We start from the raw sequence: 22,245 nt of genomic DNA on the forward strand, positions 1-22,245 counted from the left end.
TATTATAATCAATTTACCTCAAAACTAGTATCCCAAATGACACAATCTCATTATTCTCACTACATTTCCCCGCGAGTGATCAAGTCGCCGGAAAATGCAATGGAAACAGAAAACAGGTCAAAATGTTACACCTACATTCGTGTTCCATATCTAGACATACCAAAAGAACCCTTTATCTTCTCAAAGTCCCTTGCCTAAATAAAACTCAGAAAGTAAAACTCCTATTCCCATATGAGTGTATTCTTTTAAGATATCTTATCTCTGGGTACACGGAAACCCTTAACCTTAATGTTTACTCCAAAAAACAAAATTATGTCACCAGCATTCAACCAGTCGGCTGGGAGACCATTTGGGTGCTGCAATACTGCCATCTTCTGTCCATTCTCTGCATAGCTCTCCACCCACTCTTATTCAACCTTCTCAATTTGAGCCATATTAGTTTCTTATTTTAACTATTGTTTTCTAAATTTTAGATTTTTTTAATTTTTTAATCTATTATTACCTAGTTAGACTAGAGTGTCCGTGACATACATCCATGGGGATCCGGTTATAGTTATTCTATTAACCATGTGAAAGTGCCCAGGGACACCCCAAATATCAGTAGGAATATCACAAATAAGGGGCCAGATATCCCTAGCCTTGCCCAGGGAGGAAGAAATATCCCTCTAACTGGGCGAGGTTCCTTTATCAGGGGAGGCGGAGTTTGATTCCGCATCACCTGAGTCAGAAATGTCTTCATTTGGAATCGAATTTAAGCTGTTTAAGTCAGCTCTGACTTCTGTCAGTGTTCTAGAAGGGATTGGGGCTGGAGTGCAATGTGTGAGGTGGTGCCAAGGTGCGCCTGATTTACCTTTGACCTGGACTGAGTGTGAAGTAACCTCCCTCACTTCGTACTGTCCAGTCCACCTGGGTTCTAGCCACTTTCTCTTGTGGACATTAACCCCACCCAGTCACCAATTTTTACCTTCCGTGTGCCAGATCTCCCTTCTGCTTCCCCGTTGGACCTTATGAATCTGTGTGGAGAGAGCTGCAGAAAGTTCCGTCAATTATCAAACATTACAATTTGTTGTACATCAAGGGCGGGCATATGACCTCCCTTCCTTGGTGGACCAAGCATGACTCCTCCAGCCATTGTCTCATGAGGAGAGAGATGGGTGCCTGCACCTGGAGAGGCTATCATGGCCAGCAACGCCAGGGGCAGGACTTCAACCCAAATCAACTTCAAACCTGCACATACATTTGATTGGCGCGTTCCACGAGACTTATGAGATTGTGGCCTGTACACTAACCCCATCATTAAACAACAATCAGTTGACATTTACACATCCGACCCTATTGGTACATGGAGCGTTTGTCATTAAACAACACACATGAGTTCGGTTTGCAGCCACTTAATGACCTATTTTGCATCCTCCCCTGCTGTTGGTATTGCCTCAACCCATTTAGAGAACCTGTCTACCATAACTAACAGGTACCTTTTTTCATTTGTCACATTGTCTTTCCCCACATCTGTGTGTGTTGGTGAGTGGTTCGTTCCCCAGGTCAGGTCTCCGTTTCAGTTCCTGTGCAGCTCTTTCTGCACAGGAGTGGGGTAGACCTTCAGCATTGAGTGCGTCTGCCGTGTTTTTGTCAGTGTTGACAAATGTGATGTGTGATTGTGTGCATTTATTCTGGATTTTCGTTTTCCTTTCAGCGCTGAACGTGAATTCTTTGCTCATCAGATATGCTGCAACCCCATGGTGGGTGTGGATTTCCAATGGATGGCACATTATCATGTGGGCTGTTTTCCCAATAGCTTTTGCCACTGCAGCCACATACTTGGAGCATGTGGTTTGTCCTGCTTCAATGTGGTCCAGTTTGGAGGAGTGATACCTCAACACTCTTCTCTCCCCCTAGGTTCTGGAAAAGGATGGATGATGTAAATCCTTCTTTTTCAGAAACATCCAGATGGAACTTGTTTTTTTTTTTTTTGTCAGGTGCTGTTAGGGCTACTGCCACTTAGAGATCTGTTTTCAAGAGTGCAAAAGCCTTTGATGCTTCAGTAGTTCAGGTCAATGATGAGTGTAGGTTAGTGGTGAGCAGCTTCAGGGCCATGGGGCATATTCGTCAGCCATGCCCTGAAAAGGGGGAGGTGATTGCTGATTCGGGTCTGGATTGGGGTGATTGTATGCGGGTTGAAGGGCCGCACGTGGTTGATACATCATTGGCCTGACTCCCCCTTAGTCTAGGGGCGTATCCTCGTCCCCTTTTGGCCAGAAACTGGCTTTGGGCCGGGGTTATTGGGTGCGGACACTGTCGCACCATATGCCCAGCTTGTTTACAATTATGACAGCTTCCATAAGATCCAGAGTACCTCTGGGGCTGTCCCCATGTGGGTGAATAGTTTGATTGTGGTAGTGGGTAGTAGGGTTGTAGTGGTGGTTCCGATGAAGGGTATGGCTGAAACGGGTAGGCATACGGCAGTTGGAATGGCTGCTCCTGGGGTGGGTGTATAGGTGGTCCCTGCTGGGTGAAGATGGGTAGTTGTTGTTGCTGTATCATTCGGGAAACAGTTTTTTCAATGATTTGTGAGATTTCTTGTTGGTCTTCAGCCACCATCTGTTTCTTGGGTTTCTCTCCTTTCTGGGCCTCTTTCAATTGTAGTTTCAAAAGTTGTACCTGTAGGGACTGGATTTGTGTTTCAGCCCCTCCCTTACCCTTATTGTATTGGGTAATGTGGTGATGCACATGGGAGTTGAACTGAGCCTGGGGAATTGCCATTAACCCCACAGTGCCCCTGAGATGGGTTGGGGCCGATGGGGCTGCTGTGGTGGTAGGTGGGGCGTCATTATTGTTGGGCCTGCCCTCTTTGGTGTCAGTTGGTGCTCCAGTGACCACTCCCATCGTATCAGGTTTCCGGTAAGGGAGAGCTTTTCTAATTTCCTCAATTGCCCATAATCCTATTTTCATCTCAGCCTCTGCCTTCTCCCTCTGCTTTGTCCCTTCTTTTTTAAATAAGTGACTCTTATTCTTATCAACTTCACATTCTATCCCTTGCTTCACTGCTTCCTCCAATTCTTTCTCCATAATGAGGAGTTGCCCTTTTGATGGGGCGACTCCACTAAGGAAACCTGTTTGAGTCCATCTTAGCCTCACTTCCTCCCAAATTTTTTTTAACGGGTTTGTAGTGTAATTTCCCGCCTGCTCTGTCTTTCATTCTCTGATCTAAATATTCGTTGAATTTGTGTTTGGGGACGATAGTCGTGGTCATTTTGTCGTTAAGCTATGTCTGGGTCTATTATTATCTTTGTATACTTTAGCCCGTCACTGATCGAAACCAGCGATGTATTTTTCTTCCTCTAACCTCCCCCTTTCTGGTGTCCGACTCGCGTGGACAAAGGATTTTATTGCCGTGTATTCGATGAATTATTTTCGTTTTCCAACAATATTTCAGCTATATCTTTTTGAAACAATATACGAATGTATTCATGCGCTCCTGTTATAATTGGAATGACAGTTTTGGGTATTTATAATAAAAAAAATATTATTGCTTTTCGCAAAATTAATTAATTAAATACTTTGGCAAAATATTTCAGAAGTTTCCTTTGGGGACAATATACTAATAATTCACGCGCTTCTATAATAATTTTCAAATGAATTCTATCCCTTAAGGATTTACCAACAGTATAAGAGGGGAAAACCAGGTCAACTCATCAACCGTAAATGGCTGCTTCACCGTGGCACACAGATTCCGACTCGGCGGTCACCACTAACGGAGCCTGAACTTAGCTTATAGCTAATTAGTAGCAATAGATCTCGTGGAACGCTCAATCACGCACATTAATTTGGAGAGTTTCAGGTTTAATACCCTTGCTCCTATTTCAAGCTTAGATTTATCACTGATGCTCCTAGTTGAAAAATGTTTCAACTAGTCCCAGATTACTAATGCGACTTGAACAGCATTAATTTGGAGAGTTTCAGGTTTAATACCCTTGCTCCTATTTCAAGCTTAGATTTATCACTGATGCTCCTAGTTGAAAAATGTTTCAACTAGTCCCAGATTACTAATGCGACTTGAATCCCAATACGCCAAGCTTAGATTTCTCACTGATGCTCCTAGAGGGGTGCCATTTCCACTAGTCCCAGATTACTAATACGACTTGAACAGATACATTTGAGTTTCAAGTTTAATACCATTACTCCTATTTCAAGCTTAGATTTATCACTGATGCTCCTAGTTGAAAAATGTTTCAACTAGTCCCAGATTACTAATACGACTTGAACAGATCACATTACATTTCAAATACATTTGAGTTTCAAGTTTAATACCATTACTCCTATTTCAAGCTTAGATTTATCACTGATGCTCCTAGTTGAAAAATGTTCCAACTAGTCCCAGATTACTAATGCGACTTGATTTTATACTTCGCAAATATCTTTACACAATGCCTTAGATTCTAAACAATTCCACATAAATTTAGCAACAATTCACTCACCTCAGTACTTCTGATCATTGAATTTAGATATTGGCTATAATACAATATGCAGATTTTGATTAAACCGGCTCTGCTTACCTTAATATTTTCGAGCTCTTTGATCAGTTTCCTGGGTGAGTTGAATCGCCGACGTCTCCCTCGAGCGGGTCACCTCTCCTTCTTGAATCTTTCTCCCTCTCGTCTCCTGTCCTATGAATTTTCTATTGGGCCGAATTAAAATATGTTTTGACCATCCTCTGCTTACCAAGTCTGTTAATAATTCGTTTTACTTGAGACAGGAGACCAAGTGGAGACATAAGACGAGGTGGATAATTTTATAATAAGGCAGGTTTATTCAAGTGTAAAAATATTATGCAAAGCGTGCAGCACGGCTCCTTCTATCTGATCCGTATGGGGTCGTCAGGAAAAGAGAGCGAGTTTACAGAATTGTCCAGTACTATACAGACAACAAGCAAAGTAGGTAGATCTGCGAGTCCGGCCTTCCGATTGGTCGATCTGGGTCTTGGGTAGTCCTGATCAGGCCTGGTGTCCACGTTCCATTGGTTCCTGAGAGTTCTTTGTCCTGAGGTCCAACCATGGGTTGGGTGTGTCTGTGGTTATTATGGGGGAGGGGAATTATGTGTGTCTATAGTTGGTGTCTTAAGTCCAGCATATGTCCAAGAGAAATGAGGAGTATGTGTGTTTTTGTATAATATATGGCTTATGTTGAAGTGTAGTTATTGCTAGTTTCCAGTCTCTATTTCAATTTCTTACAATAGTTAAACAATCTCCGACAAAACATGAGAAACAGAGGGTTAAATACACAACATGTAATTGATGGGATTGGAACCAGGTGTGAAGGAAGACAAGACAAACCAATGCAAAATGAAAAATGGATCAATGAAGGTCGGTGACGTCGACCGCCGAACACCGCCCGAACAAGGAGAGGGACCGACTTCAGCGGAAGTCGTGACATGGTCAACATTATGAGACCTAGAGAACAGCAAAAACTTGGTTTTATTTGCATTTAACACTAATTTAAGTCAAACCTGAATGAAGACACGACTTCAAAGGGTTTAACAAAAAAAGTGTAACTATGTAATTTGATATGTAATTAATGTAATAATAATAATAAGTTCAATAATGTGCACTGGTCTAGTAGTGACACAGTAGTGAAACAAGAAGATGTCAGTAGTGATTTTGAATAGATAAACAGTAGTAAATGTTTTCAATAGTAATTCTAAAGGGTTTATTTAGGAGATTAAAAAGGATCAGGAGCAATTCAGTAGTGACAACACTACACACACAGATGGCACTGGCAGTAGTAATTAAATAGGGATTGAATAGGCATACAGTAGTAATGTGTAGGCGTTGTGTAGTAATCCAATAGTGAACATGTAGGAATTGTGTAGGTATGTGTATATTTTAAGCAGTAGATACCCAAAAGCTCAGTAGTTGCACAGTAGTCATTAAGGGAGAATTATGTAGTGATTTGAGTAGGAAATATGTAGTGTTCAACAGTAGTGAAACCCAATGTATCACTCATTACTACCGGTACTTAAATTACTACATAAATCACTACTGGTTTACTACACATCTCAATAGCAATCAAGTAGGCCTCCCGGGTGGCGCAGTGGTCTAGGGCACTGCACCGCAGTGCTAGCTGCGCCACCAGAGTCTCTGGGTTCTCGCCCAGGCTCTGTCGCAGCCGGCCGCAACCGGGAGGTCCGTGGGGCGAAGCACAATTGGCATAGCGTCGTCCGGGTTAGGGAGGGTTTGGCCGGTAGGGATATCCTTGTCTCAGTATGTAAAATGTAATAAAAATGTATGCACTCTACTGTAAGTCGCTCTGGATAAGAGCGTCTGCTAAATGACTAAAATGTCTAAAATGTAAAATGTAAGTAGTAACACCAGTAGGTTTTGTGTAGATCTTGAGTAGTAGTGATGAGTAGTACTTCAGGATCAAGGGGACAGCAGCCAGTATCAGTAACACACTCTCCTCTTATGTTTCACAGGGAAAATGGCAAGCAGTTTCTTCAAGCTGTGGTCACCTAGGAAGCGCAACATAGGAGTCCTGTCTCTTAGTGGAGTATGGTCATTTGCTACAGCAGGGTTTTTTCTGAACAGAGAGCACGTCACCACAGGAGCTCAAGTCAGGAGGCTGTACCCTGCCAGTTATCCCAGACAGACAGTGACAGATCCCAGTGTCCACAGCCTCCAACACCTATTCATTCGTTAGGGGTGTGCTATCATTGTACCCCCTTTTTGTCTGTACTTATTTCAATAGTGTTACCAACCTTCAATTTCTCTCACAGTGAAGAGTTCCCTGATTTACGCAAACACAACAACTGCAAGGCCAGTCACCTCATACCTTCCCTCTATGCCAAGATGTGTGCCCTTCATAAAGTCTGTTGGCATGGTAGCCGGAGACGAGGAGTCCTATCGGGATGGGTCACAACGGCATTTGTGGTCTGTGTCTTTTCACAGTGAATTGGTATGCCTGCTACCTATCTTGCTGGAACTTCAATGCATTTTTTTAATCTAATGGCGGTCGCCGTGAAATAGATATTCTAAAGCTACTACACATATTGGAGCATCACCCATTCATTATAAATGTGTTATACAGATAAAACCTAGATGAAAGAGGATCAACTGCAGTTTTCAATTCTGCCTTGAAGTGAAGGAAAGTGCTCTGCAGACTCGTAATAGAGTTTTCCAATATTCCACCTTTTTGTGTGTAGAGAGGAGAAGTATTGAAAGGAAAGAATAACACAGAAGCCTTTGCTTGTGATTGCTGTTGGTTACCAAGGTTTCATTTATTTAAGGCCATACATTTATACACAATCTCCCCACAGACCTGGATGCCAGCAATGTACAGGATGATGGGAATGTCCATGGATATAAGTATAGAAATGTCATTGCATCAACCACCCAGTTGACTAGGTACCAGACCTACATATCTACATTCTAAACTGTTCAAGTGAGCCAGTAATTACCATAGTCTCTTGTCAGGTCCTGGCAGGTCAGTTTGATGAGCGCCATGTGTCATCGTCACGTGGACGGGCCTGAGCACCTGAGGGCTGAGCCTGCCCCCTGGCTGTTTTTGGGCGGAGTGCCGGGAGGTGGAGCTGGTGGTGGACGCCCTCAACGTCCTGCAGGGGTAACTCAAGGGACAGTACAGATGACTGACAAGGAGCATCAGCTGCTCATTCATGTGAGGAAAACACAGTCTGCATCACACACTGCTTTGGAGAATTGTTTTTATTTGTTTAATTTCCTTATTCTATCACTGAGATGCATAACACTTGTTTTTGGAGTTCACAGGATCACTTTCTGTTCGATATACCAGTGTCCCCCCTCTTGACCTGTGCAGGAATGGCCAGGGATTGGCCAGCTGCACAGGGCATTTGGTAAGTATAATGTTTTGATAAAAGCACAACTCTAAAACCAAACAATAGAAACTATTTTAGAAGCTCTGAAACCTATGGAGATAACCCGTTGGTCTGGAAAGGCACAACAACCAGGAGAACTTCCTGTTGTGGATCAACGAGGAGGACCACACCCAGGTCATCTAGATAGAGAAGGGCAGCAACATGAAGAGGGTGTTTGAGAGGTTCTACAGGGGACATGAGGGGAGCCCAGCAGAATCACTGATTGCCTACACCCACACGTTAACTGTGTCTTAAATGACACTTAAACCTTTCATGCTTTGTTGTGTCTTTTTATGAGCTGTTGTTGACATCACCACCAGGTGAAGAGGCTGATCATGGAGAAAGGCTGGGAGTTCATGTGGAGCGAGAGGCTGGGTTACATCCTCACCTGCCCCTCCAACCTGGGCACTGGACTCAGGGCAACCAACCTCGTCTTAGCAAGGTCTGGCCCTTACCACCTCACTCACCTATGGGTTGACACATGAACAGTCGTATGAAGAAAATGTGCTAAGGGGATCCCTGTGCTGAGCTGTCCTCAAATTCCAGGATCCTAAATTCTCTGTTTGTTTTTCTGTTATTTTTTACTGGGATGCTCGTTTTCAGAAGATGCTGGACAACCTGCTTCTGCAGAAGCGAGGTATGGACGGCGTGGACTCTGCAACTGTGGCACAACCGTTGACATCTCTAACCTGGCCAGACTGGGTGAGTCAGAGGTAAGACACTGCATCACTACACCACAGAATAGAATGCAGTGACAGTGACAATCATAATCAGCTTTAATAGGTAGTTGTAGAGAGTGGAGAAAGAATAGGTTATGTGTGTTTGCATGTTGTATGTAGGTCCAGCTTGTTCAGAATGTGATTGTTGGGGATAAATACCTGATTGCGTGTGAGAAGAGACTGGAGAGAGATCAGGATATCCGAATCCCTGCACCCATCTCACAGTTCAAGTAGAGAGAGACTGGCCTTGCAGATGCCCCGACTTGCGATTTTACATTCACAAACAATATACTTCAAAAAGCTATATAAATCCAAATCATTAACTGTGGTCCTCCTTTAATTTGAATGTATTGATATATAGCTGAATAGTTTATAGCTGCTATTCAGGACTTTACCTAAACTCTTCAGCTATATATCAATACATTCAAATTAAACTTGGGGATTGACCAGTAATTGTTGTGTACTATACAAAATGAGGTTGTGTCCTACTGCCCTATTTTCCGAGAGGCGCTTTTATATCAAATTTAATGAGTGCCCTCCACACTGTAACCACAGTAACAGAGTAGCATAATCCCAGACACACAGACACATCAGAATGATGCATGCAGAGTATGTCAGGCATTAGAATAGCATGAGGTGAAGGGTTCATTCCAGGATACAAATGGAACACAGTTCAAAATGTTTGGTTTATTTTTAAGTACAAATGTTACAATTCGATAAAAGAAGGTCAAAGAACAAATAAATACAAATGGGTTACTGTGTGTTTTACGATAGTTGCCATAACATACAGCATAGCGACAATAAGCACACTGTGAGGCTGTCATCTGACCGTGTTGCCGGGGCCACATTCCTCCCTGTGGACGCAAACAAAACATACCAAACAGTGATATCACTACCACATAGTTACTGTTAAACATAACATGATGATATTGGTATGCTATTACAGACAAAAAACATAAATCATTGAACAACACCCATCAATAAGACTAACTAGTTCTTTCCCTCTTTCTCATGAGATGATCTTTATCCATGTCCCTGAGTCCTTAACCTTTGAATCATTACCCCTGTGAATTCTTACCTCTGAATCCTTACTCCTGTGAATCTTTACCCCTGTGAATCCTTACCTCTGTGCTCTAACAGGACATCCCCCTCATACTGCGCTAGGCCCAAGGCATGTCTCTGCCCACTGTTCAGCTCCGCCCACTGCTTCTCTGTGACCACCCACGCCTGTTCCACATTCAGCCACGACAACTGGACCGCACTGAATACCACCTGACAGACACACACACACACATCGTGCATCAACTAACAAAATGGGATGTGGTTTGGAGAGCATTATTTAAACAGCATTATCCAAACCAGCTCTTATCCTGAGGTGAACCAGAGAGAGACTCACAGCCATCTTTGTGGGGGGAATCAGGGCGATAGCTTCGGGGATGAGCCCCTCCACCTGCTCCTGTACCAGAGCAGACAGAACCATGTCCTCCAGACCCGCTGGACAGAGAGAGGGAGGGAGAGAGGACTCATGGAATGAGTGTGTGTGCGAGAGGGGTGGATTTACCGGTCACTACCAACTAACTATTCCTTACAGTTAAGGATCAAATACAGTACACTGAATATACAACAATAAAGCTTTCTGAGTTTAAACCCCTGCCCCATTTGAACAGCTGTACCTGCTAGTGTGCCAATCTCAGTGAAGACCTCGGGGCCCCAGGTACTGACAGGGCCAAAGGCCTGAGGACTGGAGAGATGGACGGTCAGAGCCTCCATCTGCTGCTCTGAACACGGCAGGACCAGCTCCCTCAGGAACAGAGCAGCCATGCTGTCAGTCATATAGCAGGAGGACTCATTAGGACTGAGTTGAAGGAAGCATTATCACCAAGTGGAATCAGACAGCAAAAAATGACAGATTTTTCCCTTTTGCACTATAGGCTGAGCTTTATTCACAAGGTATGTAATCTAATATTTCTGTAGTTAAAATAAAGTGTGTATTTCTAATACATGACTGACCTGAGGTTGTAGGGGTCCAGTCTGTTGATCTCTGACAGTGTTAAACCACAGAGCAGGTGTCCTAGAGAAGCCACTTCTACAGCTCCGAGCTGCTCTACCTTCAACTTCCGCTTCCGCATCACACCAACAACTGCTGCTCTCATCTGAAACGATACACAGGGTTGGAGAGTCAAACAACTTACACCAGGAGTGGGCAACCCTCCACACTACAAATATCACACGTGAGATTGGAATATGGGAGCCTCGTCACCTTTTTTGGGCTCCAGTCGGTCAGAGCCCCCAGGTAGGCCAGGACACCTAGGTCAGTCAGGTTAGTGTCCTGGAGCTCTCTCTCCCCCAGCTCAGTGACCAGACAGCCGAGCCCCAGGACCTGCTCTGGTCTCAGGCCTCTAACTGGACTGTACGCCTGGAGGAGGGTGAAGGATAGTGCACAAGATACACAACACATTTCCACTGTCAATCTTTAACAGGCAGTGATGAAAACCAAAACGTCTCCGATGTTCTGAAACTGACCTGCCTGAGCTTTACCCACAGTGCTCGGCGCTGCTCAGGGCTCAGTGAAGCGTCCTGACCTATGACCTCCACGCACTGGCTCAACTCCTCCCCTGCCATCCGGCTCAGCTGATTGGCTGTCCATGCTGAAGGGAAGGTGCCTCTTATGTCACCACAGCTTGGGACTGGCACTGGATAGATGACATGAGACCGCAATGAGTTTAGAACCACAATGCATTACCATCAAGCTTTCCTTCAGAGCTAGTGGGTATGATACATTTGTGATATAGAGAGCTGATCAATGATGACCTTTTCTCCTCCTGCTCTGTGCTCTGACGACCCCCCGTATCAGGCTGAGGATCCTCTCTCTCTGGCCCTGCTGGTCCACACACTGGGACACACAGGCCTGACCCACATCACTGTTCTCCCAGCGCCACTGACCTGCCAGAACCTCCTCCACCGTGTCTGCACTCAGTACCACCTGATATATGGTAGTAAAACACACACTTAGCACATTCTGCTAAAAGTACACGCATGCAATCACATACAGTACTGCAGGGCTTTATTTGTCATCACCAATGATAAAGTGATAGTCATTATAAAGGCACTTGATGTTTCGCCCATTGGAGTCCTCACCAGTGGGATGGAGTTGATCTGTTTTGGAGAGAGAGTAAACAACAGTCTGCCAACAAGCTCCACATCACCAACCGTCCATGCCGATGCCTCTCTACAATAAACACACACACACCAGCTTTCTGTTATAAATGCATACATGACAGATACCCACAAGCCCAGTGCTGCCATAACCAGCTCACAACCACCCCAGGCCTCTCACTCCACCATCTCCTAAAAGAGACCCAGCTGTCTCTCACCCCAGCAGGTCTCTCCCAGTAAGCAGAGCAGCCAAGTCCTTCAGGGTGTCCCAGGGCAGGCAGTACCCCCTCAGCTCATCCAGCTGCAGCCCCAGGGCCCCTCTGTCCACCAGCCCCAGGGTATCCCTGTCCAGGAAGGGCAACAGGGGCCCCAGGAGGTCCACAGAGGCCACCCTGAGCTCCCCATCAGCCAGGCCCTGAGAGGTGCCCTGGATGGACACATCAGAACACAGTTACTACAGTATAATTACTGCAGGTACTACAGTATAATGACTACAGCTGACAACAAAGCACAATCTGTTTAGCTGATTATTAAGTATTGTAATGCCATGCATTCCCACCCTGTATCATTACGTTTGGATGAATTGATCAATGTGTATGTTTTATTAATCAGAAGTATTTCGTCATAATAATATTATAGTCTCTCCTCACCAGCACAGTGATGGCCTTTTCTGCTAAGGCCATCTGCTTATGACGGGGCAGCTTGAGGAAGTCCACAAAGTGCTGCTGAATGTGAGCCAGGATGGCTGTCAGTGAAGTATTAGACAGGCTCTCAATCAGGTTCACCCTGGGACAGCAGGAATAATCAGATTAATATTGTATAGAGAAAGATTAAATGTTGGACCATTTATACAATATATTTTGGAGTGAATGATATCTTACGGTAATTCTGCAGCAAACCAGGGGCTTATACCATCCAGGTCTTCCTCTGGTCTTTTCCGCAGCTCCTCTACAACGCATTTCCTCTGGTAACAAAACACAAAACATCTGAACAAACTAGTATGAAATAGGAAGCTCTGAAGAATTCCATGAATACTTTTCTTGACATTTGATATGGTAGATAAAATACTATAGATAAAGAAAGATGTATCTAAATATAGATAAATAAAAGGAAGGGGTGAGAGAGAAAGAGGAGGGGAGGGTGACACGAGGGATACCATGTGGGTAGCTTGTGGTTCCTCACCAGAGCTGGTCTCACCCCTCCTGGCAACTCACTGACAAACTGAAGCAACTCTGAAAAATCGGTTTCATTGGTCCAAAGCTTTAGCCAATCACAGCTCATTCCACCAGCAATATGGCCCAAGTCCCTAAAGACCAAATAGATGATTGGATGAATACATTGTATCTGGAAGACTGCATTGCATTTGTAATCCAGGTAAGGGAAACTAATGAAACTGGGTACTGACTGAGTCTCCAATTTTGTCATGTAACGATTTGCATGAATATCGCATGATATTCAATAACACAGCACATACCCATGACACCTAATAACATTTGACTTACTCTACAGTGTCTCTGGTAATGATTTCAGATTGATGGGTCCTCTTGAAAAGTAGCTGAGCCTATATAATTCAGAAAGACAACGTGTGTAAGAGAGAGAAAACAGGTGGTGAAAGGAATCTAATACACCCTTGACTCTGACTAAATCTATTTAAGGTAGGCATTACTAATTTATATTCCCCCTCCAGACTATTGTACTACATCCAAACCAATTTTCTTGATGACGGCTGAGGCGTATGGGGTATTAATATCCTGAATGGCTCATGTGAAGCATATCCAATGATTTGCAGATTAATGGGAGCCCAGGCCCACACTGGCAGCTTGGCAGCATGGCTTTCGCTCTAGAGCAACAACAGTAATGATGCTATACCATAGCCAAAGGAGTGGGTGTTTATGTAGTGTTGTCTGTTCAGACAGAGCATAGTGGAGATGGATGTGCACCTGTTGGGGGGACCATGGCAGGTCTCTGTACAGGCTCATATCTCTCAGGAATGTCTCTCTATCCAGAACCTCTATCAGCTCCCTCAGGGGCACAAACGGCAGGAGACATTGGAGCTGCACTGTGAAGTTCCTTGAGTTGCTGGCTAAAGCCTTTTTTAAAAGCAAAGGAATAAACAATGGAATATGTACCTGAGTAATAGGTTAAGTACTGTACTTATGGAATTACTTCCAGGTAAATTCACAATGACTAGCCGTATAAGGTAGTTGATTGACAGCATAATTGGTTTGTTGGCATTTAAATTCCACCATCTCTTTACTGTGTCATCATATGCTCTCAGTGTGGTAAGAAAGACAATGCAGAGCCACTGGAAATGATGAATAAAGAACCGTTTGACAGCAAGGAGAAAGTAATCTCCCCACAGAGAAACAAGAGCACCTTACCTCCTGCAGTGCCCTGTGGAGCATGGCTCTATGGGCAGGCTTCAGGTCAGTCAATAGAGTGCGCCAGCACTGGCAGTGAGTGGTTCCACTGATCTCAGACCAGTGTATGCCTCTGAGCACAGCAGGGGACAGGCCAGGCAGTAAGGGCTTCAGCCTGCACAGTGTATCCATGGTGAGCTGACAAGGAGAGGATCATCATGCATAAATGGCCTCGTAAGAATGCACAACAAGCTGTATAGATTAAAACATAACTGAAGAGGTCACTAATAAGCCTTTACTTACATTTGTGTCTTGTGAAATTTTGGATAATATCTGGAACGCCTGGAGGAAGTTAAAAACAACATGTAATGTTCACCCAGCAGAAAACAACGTACCGGTAGATTCAGTGTGTAGGCATAGTCCATGCAGTGCTGACCTGTGCTGGGGAGAAGCTGGGCAGGCCTGGTTGTGTTAGCAGGTCCAAGAGCTGTAGTGAGGGCAGTGACTGCAGGAAGGAAGCCCCTAGCTGGGGCAGGAGGCCCCTGAGGGTGGCCAGTGCTGGAGGAGGTAGAGTGCTGGCGTTCAGAGGCCGCACCGCCTGGACCAGCCAGAGAGACAGCTGAACATGGCAAGAGCAGGGTCAGAGCCCCTCACATATGATATGGACTGTATACATATACAAATGGCGATACTGATATTTTTACTGATATCCTAACAGGTGTGTAGAAGGAAAGAATTGTCACGCTGCCACAAAATGAACTTGGAACTTTTGGAGTGCATCCCATTTTTTTTACATGCAATTCTCTCTCACCCTGCCTGAATCACTGATGAGTCCTTCAGACACACAGATAGCTAGCTGCTGCCAAAGAGCAGAGGACACAGGGGAAGCCAGCAGAAACGGACGCAGCTCCTCTGGTTTCAGGTAACAAACCAGAACTCCCAGCCTGTTGAGAAATAATGCCCTCGTCTCTCTGGTCTAATACTCTGGTAACTGCACAAAGGGACACTGTGGCTCTGGTCAGAACTAGAGCACTATATGTGGAGTAGTTTACAACTTGAGACAAAAGACCATACCTAGATATATTATCACTGGTGAAGTTCCTTTTTTTAATGAATAGAGTCCGTAGAACATGGCGCCCCCTTGTTCCATCCAGACTGGTGTTTCCCAGAAACTCCACCAGGGGACTCAGCTTAAGGAGGAACATGATGACAGAGTAATGCCAATGCAGTACACAATACTTCATGAAAATATCTATAGAGTAGATAAGGAATGAGATGTCTAACCTGGTCTGATGTCAGCTGTTGAAATTGGCTGACTGGGAGGTGTGGGAGCAGTGGGAGGATGGAGCTGAGGAAATATGGTGGCCAGGAAGGGACATCTCCCACCACACTGGACTGCAGGAGCCTCTTCACAAATGCCTGTTTCTGTGGAGACTTCATCTCTGTGCTGTGGTCACGGATCGCCATCAACCTATGATACAACACAGAACCAGTCAACACGATTACCTTTGACCTTTGGCATAAAATGGCAGCTCAGGTTTAGTAACTCACACACTGGTGTTGACCATCAGGGAGGTGGGGAAGCTCATGATGTCAGAGACGGACATGAAAGGTATGAACTGTGATAGGTCGACGAAGAGGTCAGGGGTCACACGAGGGAACTTGTGGATGAAGGCGGACGTCATGGTCTCCATGGCTTGCAGTTCTCTTTGAGAGGACTGGGGGAGACAGTGGTCTTTATTGACAGTAGTAGTAACTTAGTAACATCCATACTTTCCAGCATCCATGACTAAACTGAGAGTGTTTGAGGGCAAACCTGAGTGGTCTCTACGTGCAGCTGGTCCCAGCTCTGGTGCATGTGAGACAGAAACCTCTTCACCGCATCTTTCTCTGCTGACATCACCAATGTGCGGATACTCTCCCTGGGCATTTGGAGGTACTCCTGGAGAGAAAACAATGTTCACCTTAGTACAGGTAACCAGTCAATCTGCATCTAAGATCCCAACTAACCGTTTTATAAAAGTGTACAGTACCTGCATTAGGACTCTGAGGGCAGAGGAGTTGTCCTCTCTCTCAATGAGGTCCCATAATACAGGCTGTCAGGACAGAGGAGGCATTCACATTACCTTCATGTGTCTATGTTTGTGTGTATGTGTTCTATGTGTCATGACGTTGGCCATATGTATAAGGTATGTGGCTTACACTGAAGCAACTGAGCAGGTCCTCTTTGAGAGCTGCGCTCTGCTCCCTGCGCAGGAACAAGCCCACGGTTTGGAGCACGCTCAGTGAGGCGTCGGGACGTAGAGTTGCCCAGAATGAGGCGTTGTCAAGGAGACTGGAGAGGAGGATGGCCTGACCCAGGCCCTGCCTCACCTCCCCCTCCCCCTCATCCAGCCCCGCTGAGAGCCCAACCACAAAGTCCAGTACCCTCAGCACGTACCCCACAGCCCCCACCCAGCCCCCGCGCTCACCCCCATCCACCTCACACACACTCAGCCTGTGCAGTGCCTCCACCAGCAGCGGAGCAGGATTCACACACAGCTGTGATGTGTCAAAGTCGTACGGCGCCGGGAGCATGTCAAAGAACCACTGGAGGAAGCACTTCCTGTCCTCCTGTTCTACATCCAGGTCAACGCAAAGGTCAGAGAACTGAGGATAGGCTGAGAGTAGCCGGCGGTAGAGGGTGGCATTGCTACAAGCATACTCCCTCAACCCCTCTGTACTGACACAGAGCTCCAGCAGGGTGGCATTGGTGAAATGCTGCAGGCTCCACTTCCTGTAGTCACATGTGTCTTCTATGGATTCAGGGTGGGAGGAGTTGTGGAGCCTGGAGCAGTACTCTGCAGCCCAGCTGCCCTCCGGAAGGGATGTGTGGGAGGGATGGGCCTCAGGGGACTCGCTGCCACACAGGGCTGAGACCAGAGCAGAAGTGTTGGGCAGGAAGCAGCGTCTGAAGTCCTGGGCGCTGAGGGACCTGGTGCCCAGCTGGGCCAGGCAGGCTTCGTCAGGCCCTGGGCTGTCCCCGCCCTCCACCATCTCCCCTGACAGCTGCACACACAGGTCACCTATACTGGACTGGTTGAAATAGTGGTAGTCCTTCATCTCTGCAGCCTGCAAACATCACAGGCAGAATGTAGTTAAACATTGTGGAGAAGTTAAAAAAGTGAGTTGAGAACTCAACTCTTTTGCATTCAGAAGTGGGGTTTGATCATGGACTGTACCTGGTGTGCTCTCTGCAGCCAAAAGGAGGAGTTGGCACACACAGTGTTGTTAAACTGGTGAGCGAAGAACTCGCTGCAGACGTGGACCCACAGGAAGTCATCCTCAGCTGCAGACAGGTACCAGGCGGCGTCGGAACACGTGGCGTGTAGGTCGGGTCCCAGCTGACCAACCTCCGGGTCCACAGACCCATCGTCCCCGTCAAACAGGTTACAGTAGAGGAACACAGTGAAGTTGGACACCCCTGTAAGGCCTGGGATAGAGGCGTTACACGCTGCTTCCAGGATCTCTGCCGAGGCAAAGTACCCCATCTCTCTCAGGTGGCTGTGGCCAACTTCTACTGCCTCAGACTGGGGCTTGAGGAGACGGGAACGGCGGGGTACTGGGGTTGAGCTGGGTGGTTGTTTCTGTTTTGGCACCCTGCGGGGTGACAGGGCTGGTCTAGGGCGAGAGGGGCGTGGTGGGGGTCTGGGGTCCCCACTCTCACCCTCTATGGCTGGGCAGGAGAGGAAGGGAGGGGTGCTGGGAGGGCCCTGCGAGTTGAAGCCCAGAGCCTGAGCATTCCACGTGACATTATGTCTAATCCCCCTACAAGTCACAGACAAGGGGAGAGAGTATGGTAAACTAAGGTACTACAAACAACATACATTTTCAATTAACCGCATATTCTTTGTGAGGGAAAGTTATAAAATGAAACCATCATGATGCATGTAGTTTATATTATAAGCTTAGTTTTTTCTCGATTACTTACCATAAGATTAGCTGTCTCAGGTCACCTTTGAAAAGATAGATTAAAAAAAGATAGATTAATGGAAAATCACAGACAGTGTAAGAGAGCTAGTGAATATTATGGTAGATCAATGGTGGAAAAAGCGACTTGCACCATACAATCGGGCCTGATGTAACAGCATAGCTGGGCTCACAATGCCCAGGAGATAGTGTTACTGGCATCAATGAGAGGGCAAAGAGATTAGCCAAAGCATGGGATGCAGGGTAACACCGATCCTCTCAATGACTAACATGGCCATTATGATTTAAAGCACTGTCAGTTCAAACACTCTCATGTGTCATGGGTTTCAGTCTAAATCATTCATGACTAATGAGTAAGAGCTGTTTGAGACATATTATCAACTTAGTATGAAGGGAAATTCAATTCAAGAGACCTTGATCAACATGTATGACCTGTCTCTGACATGTGTTTTATAAGAACAGTAAAAGTAAGAGCATATGTACTGAACAAAAATATAAATGCAACATGTAAAGTGTTGGTCCAATTTTTCATGAGCTGAAACAAAAGATCCCAGAAATTTTCCATACGCACAAAAAGCAAATTTCTCTCAAATGTTGTGCACAAATTTGTTTACATCCTTGTTAGTGAGCATTTCTCCTTTGACAAAATAATCCATCCACCTGGACAGGTGTGGCATATCAAGAATCTGATTAAACAGCATGATCATTACTTACACAGGCGCAGCTTGTGCTGGGAACAATAAAATTTGCAGTTTTGTCAAACAATACAATGCCACAGATGTCTCTTTTGAGGGAGTGTGCACTTGGCATTCTGACTGCAGGAATGTCCAAAAGAGCTTTTGCCAGATAATTTAATGTTCATTTCTCTACCATAAACCGCCTCCAACATCGTGTTAGAGAATTTGGCAGAGCATCCTGAGTAGCACAGCGGTCTACGGCACTGCATCTCAGTGCAAGAGGTGTCACTACAGTCCCTGGTTTGAATCCAGGCTGTATCACATCCGGCCGTGATTGGGAGTCCCATAGGGCGGCGCACAATTGGCTCAGCGTCGTCCAGGGTAGGATGTCATTGTAAATAAGAATTTGTTCTTAACTGACTTGCCTAGTTAAATTAAATCCAACCACAGCTCAAGTGTAACCACGCTAGCCCAGGACCGCTACATCCGTATTATTTCTGTCTGTAAAAAGCCCTTTTGTGGGGAAGAACTCATTCTGATTGGCTGCGCCCCTGCCCAATTATGTGAAATCCATAGATTAGGGCCTAATGTATTTATTTCAATTGACTGATTTCATTCTATGAAGTGTAACTCACTAAAATCTTTGAAATTGTTGCATGTTGAGTATATATTTTTGTTTAGTATAGCTAGCCACCAGGGTTGAGGCTCAATTCCAGTTGAATTCAGTCAAATCACAAAATCCTCAAGGAAAGAAATAGGAAGTATTCCATTCATACATTGAATTTCAGCTCATCCACTGAATTGACTAAATTGAAGTGGAATTGACCCCAACCTTTTGGTGAATGGGGAGCATCATGGACTCACCTACGGAACATCTGCCCTTATGTTTGGGCTGTGGCACGTCCACCACGCTGCTGACATCATCAAGCAGCGCCATGGTAACACGGGACACCTTTCTCCTCAGGTTGCCGTACACGGAGCTGCCCACCCTGTGCAAGAATCCCCTTCTGAGGCCGTCCAATCCCTGCAGCAGGGCAGGGTTTTGCTCTGCCAGCTGCCCCGCCCTCTGCCCCCCATCAGAGCGTGATAAAGCCTGCAGGAGCAGTGTCTGAAGGAAATCCAGGTCTCCCCCCATGTCCCTTCTGTCCCCAACGTCCCCTTGAGTGGCATTCCCAGACAACCCCTCCTCTCTCAGGGCCTTGGGGGGCATGCTGAAGGGTTTCAGGCGCCCAAAAGCAGCCGAGCCCCTCCTCTGGTTGGCCCCCATCCCCGCAGGGTGCAGGTTCACCACGGGCTTCCAGTTGCGTGTCTCCATGAAGCGGAGGAACTGTGTTAGCCAGCTGACACTGAAGGCACATTCATTGCGGCCCCTAAGGGCACAGATGAAGCCCTGCAGCCCGGCACTGGCCTGGCCATAGGTCCCGCTGACCAGCGCCTGCAGTGCCGCCTCAAGCAGGGCACTCACTGTTCTCCAGTTCTGGGACAGGAAGTCAAGCAGGGGCCTATGGGGCTGCCGCTCAGACAGGGACATGAGGCTCTGCAGAAGCCCCAGCAGCCCGTCCCAGTGAGGGCTGCCTCTCAGAGACAGGAACCAGTCCTGGAGTCTGACGCTGGGCCTGGGGGGCTCCCGGCTGTCCCACTGGTTCAGCGCAGCGCCCCCCTCTGACTGGATAAAGGACTGCAATACCTTCTCCCACAGTTGTTCCTCGTCAGAGACAAGCTGTCGCTCCTCCAGCTCAGCACCCATCTCCTGGAGGTACATGGAGATATTGTAGAGGAAGTCTGACAGACGGTGCCTGTCCACAGGCTTCTGGAGGGAGGGGAGGCCCATGCTCTTACTGGGCAGAAGGCCCAGGGTCTTCAGACTTCCCATGATGCTCCTCACCACGCTGTGGACCTGTTGGTCTTGGGTTCTCTCCGGGGAGGCAGGCTCTTTGCTAGGATACCACCCCCCTCCTTTACGCCATATTGATACTAACTCCTTGAAAATGGGCTCTCTTTGGTCCTCTTTTTTACTTGCTGGAAATGATGTTGCAAAGCCATATTTTGAGCATGATACAGCAAACATTATTACTATCAAGACATCATCACACCATTACACTACATCATAACAAGAAATTGTAAGATACAGTCTCCTCACCTGAACTCTTGGTGGATGTATTGCCCAGTAAAACAACCAACAGTGTGATGCGCATGACCCTAAACACCGCCATCTTCTCTACCACCTCCAAGCCAGTGCTGATGATGTCACAGTGATGTCACATCTGTCTCTGAGTCCTAAGTCGGATTGATGTCATATCCCTGAGTTTGGACTGCATCCCCTGTTACAGCCTTCCTCTGGCAATGGGTTGGTGTCAGTAGGGTGGACACAAGGAGTAGAGTGTTTAATTGTAGAGTGGACATTAAACCTTAATGACAGGCCACCGTCACCTGACCACCTTCCCTCTCACAATAGAGGTGTATTACCATGGATTTCAATCAACTGAGGTATATTCTTTATTCTTTCTATGAACTTGAAGCAGTTTTGAGTGAGACTTTGAAATATGAAATGCACAGAAGGAATACAAATACTGGTACTAAATAAGTTGTTTATCTATCCAGAAATATTCTCTCTTCAAACGGGAAAGACATTAGACATCTTAGACATTATGAGAGCATGAAGATAGGTTAACATTTGCCACCTATGCATCTCTATCCATATACTTGGGATTTGTTTGATGTCCCAAAAATACTAAACAGGAGCCATCTGCAATATCAAAAGGAGTATAAAGAGAATTATAATTGTTTGTACTCACCAATGACGTTCTTTTCAGTTCTTCAAATCCTTGAAAATGTGTTTATAAGGCTTTGTGAATATCTCCATAAGTTCCAGGTATAAATGTGCACTAAAACAATATTATTTGACCTCTTTTCTCTCTGTCTGTCCCTCTCATTTTCAACTTCTCTCCCTCTCTTTGTTTCCCTGTCAGCCCCTCCCACTCCTACTCTCCCTCTCTGTGTTTATCTTGTTTTGTGCACCTGCTCACCCAGACCCTGAGATCCAGTTGGATGAATAGGACCATAGCTTAGCCTCATATTTCAGTGGTATCCCCCTATCTTGTGCCAGCTGACTGTTTTATAAGGTGAGTTTAACTCAATGGAGGACAGGACAAATCAAATCAAATTGTATTAGTCACATGCGCCAAATACAACAGGTGTTACAGCCAAATACAACCTTACAGTGAAATGCGTACCCTAACCAACAATGCAGTTTCAAAAAATACAGATAAGAATAAGAGATAAAAGTATCAAGTAATTAAAAGGCATCAGTGAAATAACAATAGCGAGACTATATACAGGGGGGTACCGATACAGAGTCAATGTGCCGGTTATTTTAGGTAGTATGTACATGTAGGTAGAGTTATTAAAGTGACTATGCATAGATGACAACAGGACAGGACAATGGGCGGGACAGGACAATGGACAGGACAATGGGCGGG

General features: G+C 45.8%; 1 protein-coding gene and 1 pseudogene across 1 annotated transcript; one reads left to right on the forward strand and one right to left on the reverse strand.

Moving 5' to 3' along the window:
- The first annotated feature begins 6,901 nt into the window (after positions 1–6,901).
- Positions 6,902–8,838, forward strand: LOC129852910 (creatine kinase S-type, mitochondrial-like; annotated as a pseudogene).
- Positions 8,839–9,290: 452 nt separating this feature from the next.
- Positions 9,291–21,700, reverse strand: LOC129854209 (stereocilin). Its single transcript, XM_055921004.1, has 30 exons — positions 21,562–21,700; positions 20,907–21,103; positions 19,631–20,785; positions 18,091–18,115; positions 17,342–17,927; positions 16,323–17,231; positions 16,154–16,216; positions 15,937–16,062; positions 15,672–15,838; positions 15,405–15,591; positions 15,195–15,310; positions 14,932–15,064; positions 14,557–14,739; positions 14,424–14,462; positions 14,142–14,318; positions 13,701–13,850; positions 13,263–13,321; positions 12,943–13,066; positions 12,642–12,724; positions 12,411–12,546; positions 11,979–12,187; positions 11,743–11,833; positions 11,416–11,587; positions 11,128–11,297; positions 10,865–11,020; positions 10,615–10,757; positions 10,278–10,426; positions 10,001–10,098; positions 9,729–9,876; positions 9,291–9,458 (listed from the first exon to the last, which is right to left on the reverse strand). The coding sequence occupies exons 2-30, from the start codon at positions 20,977–20,979 to the stop codon at positions 9,370–9,372; spliced, it is 5,916 nt and encodes a 1,971-aa protein (XP_055776979.1). The 5' UTR covers positions 20,980–21,103; positions 21,562–21,700; the 3' UTR covers positions 9,291–9,369.
- Positions 21,701–22,245: the final 545 nt, after the last annotated feature.

Source organism: Salvelinus fontinalis, chromosome 4, assembly GCF_029448725.1.
Source record: "Salvelinus fontinalis isolate EN_2023a chromosome 4, ASM2944872v1, whole genome shotgun sequence".
Lineage (NCBI taxonomy): Eukaryota > Metazoa > Chordata > Actinopteri > Salmoniformes > Salmonidae > Salvelinus > Salvelinus fontinalis.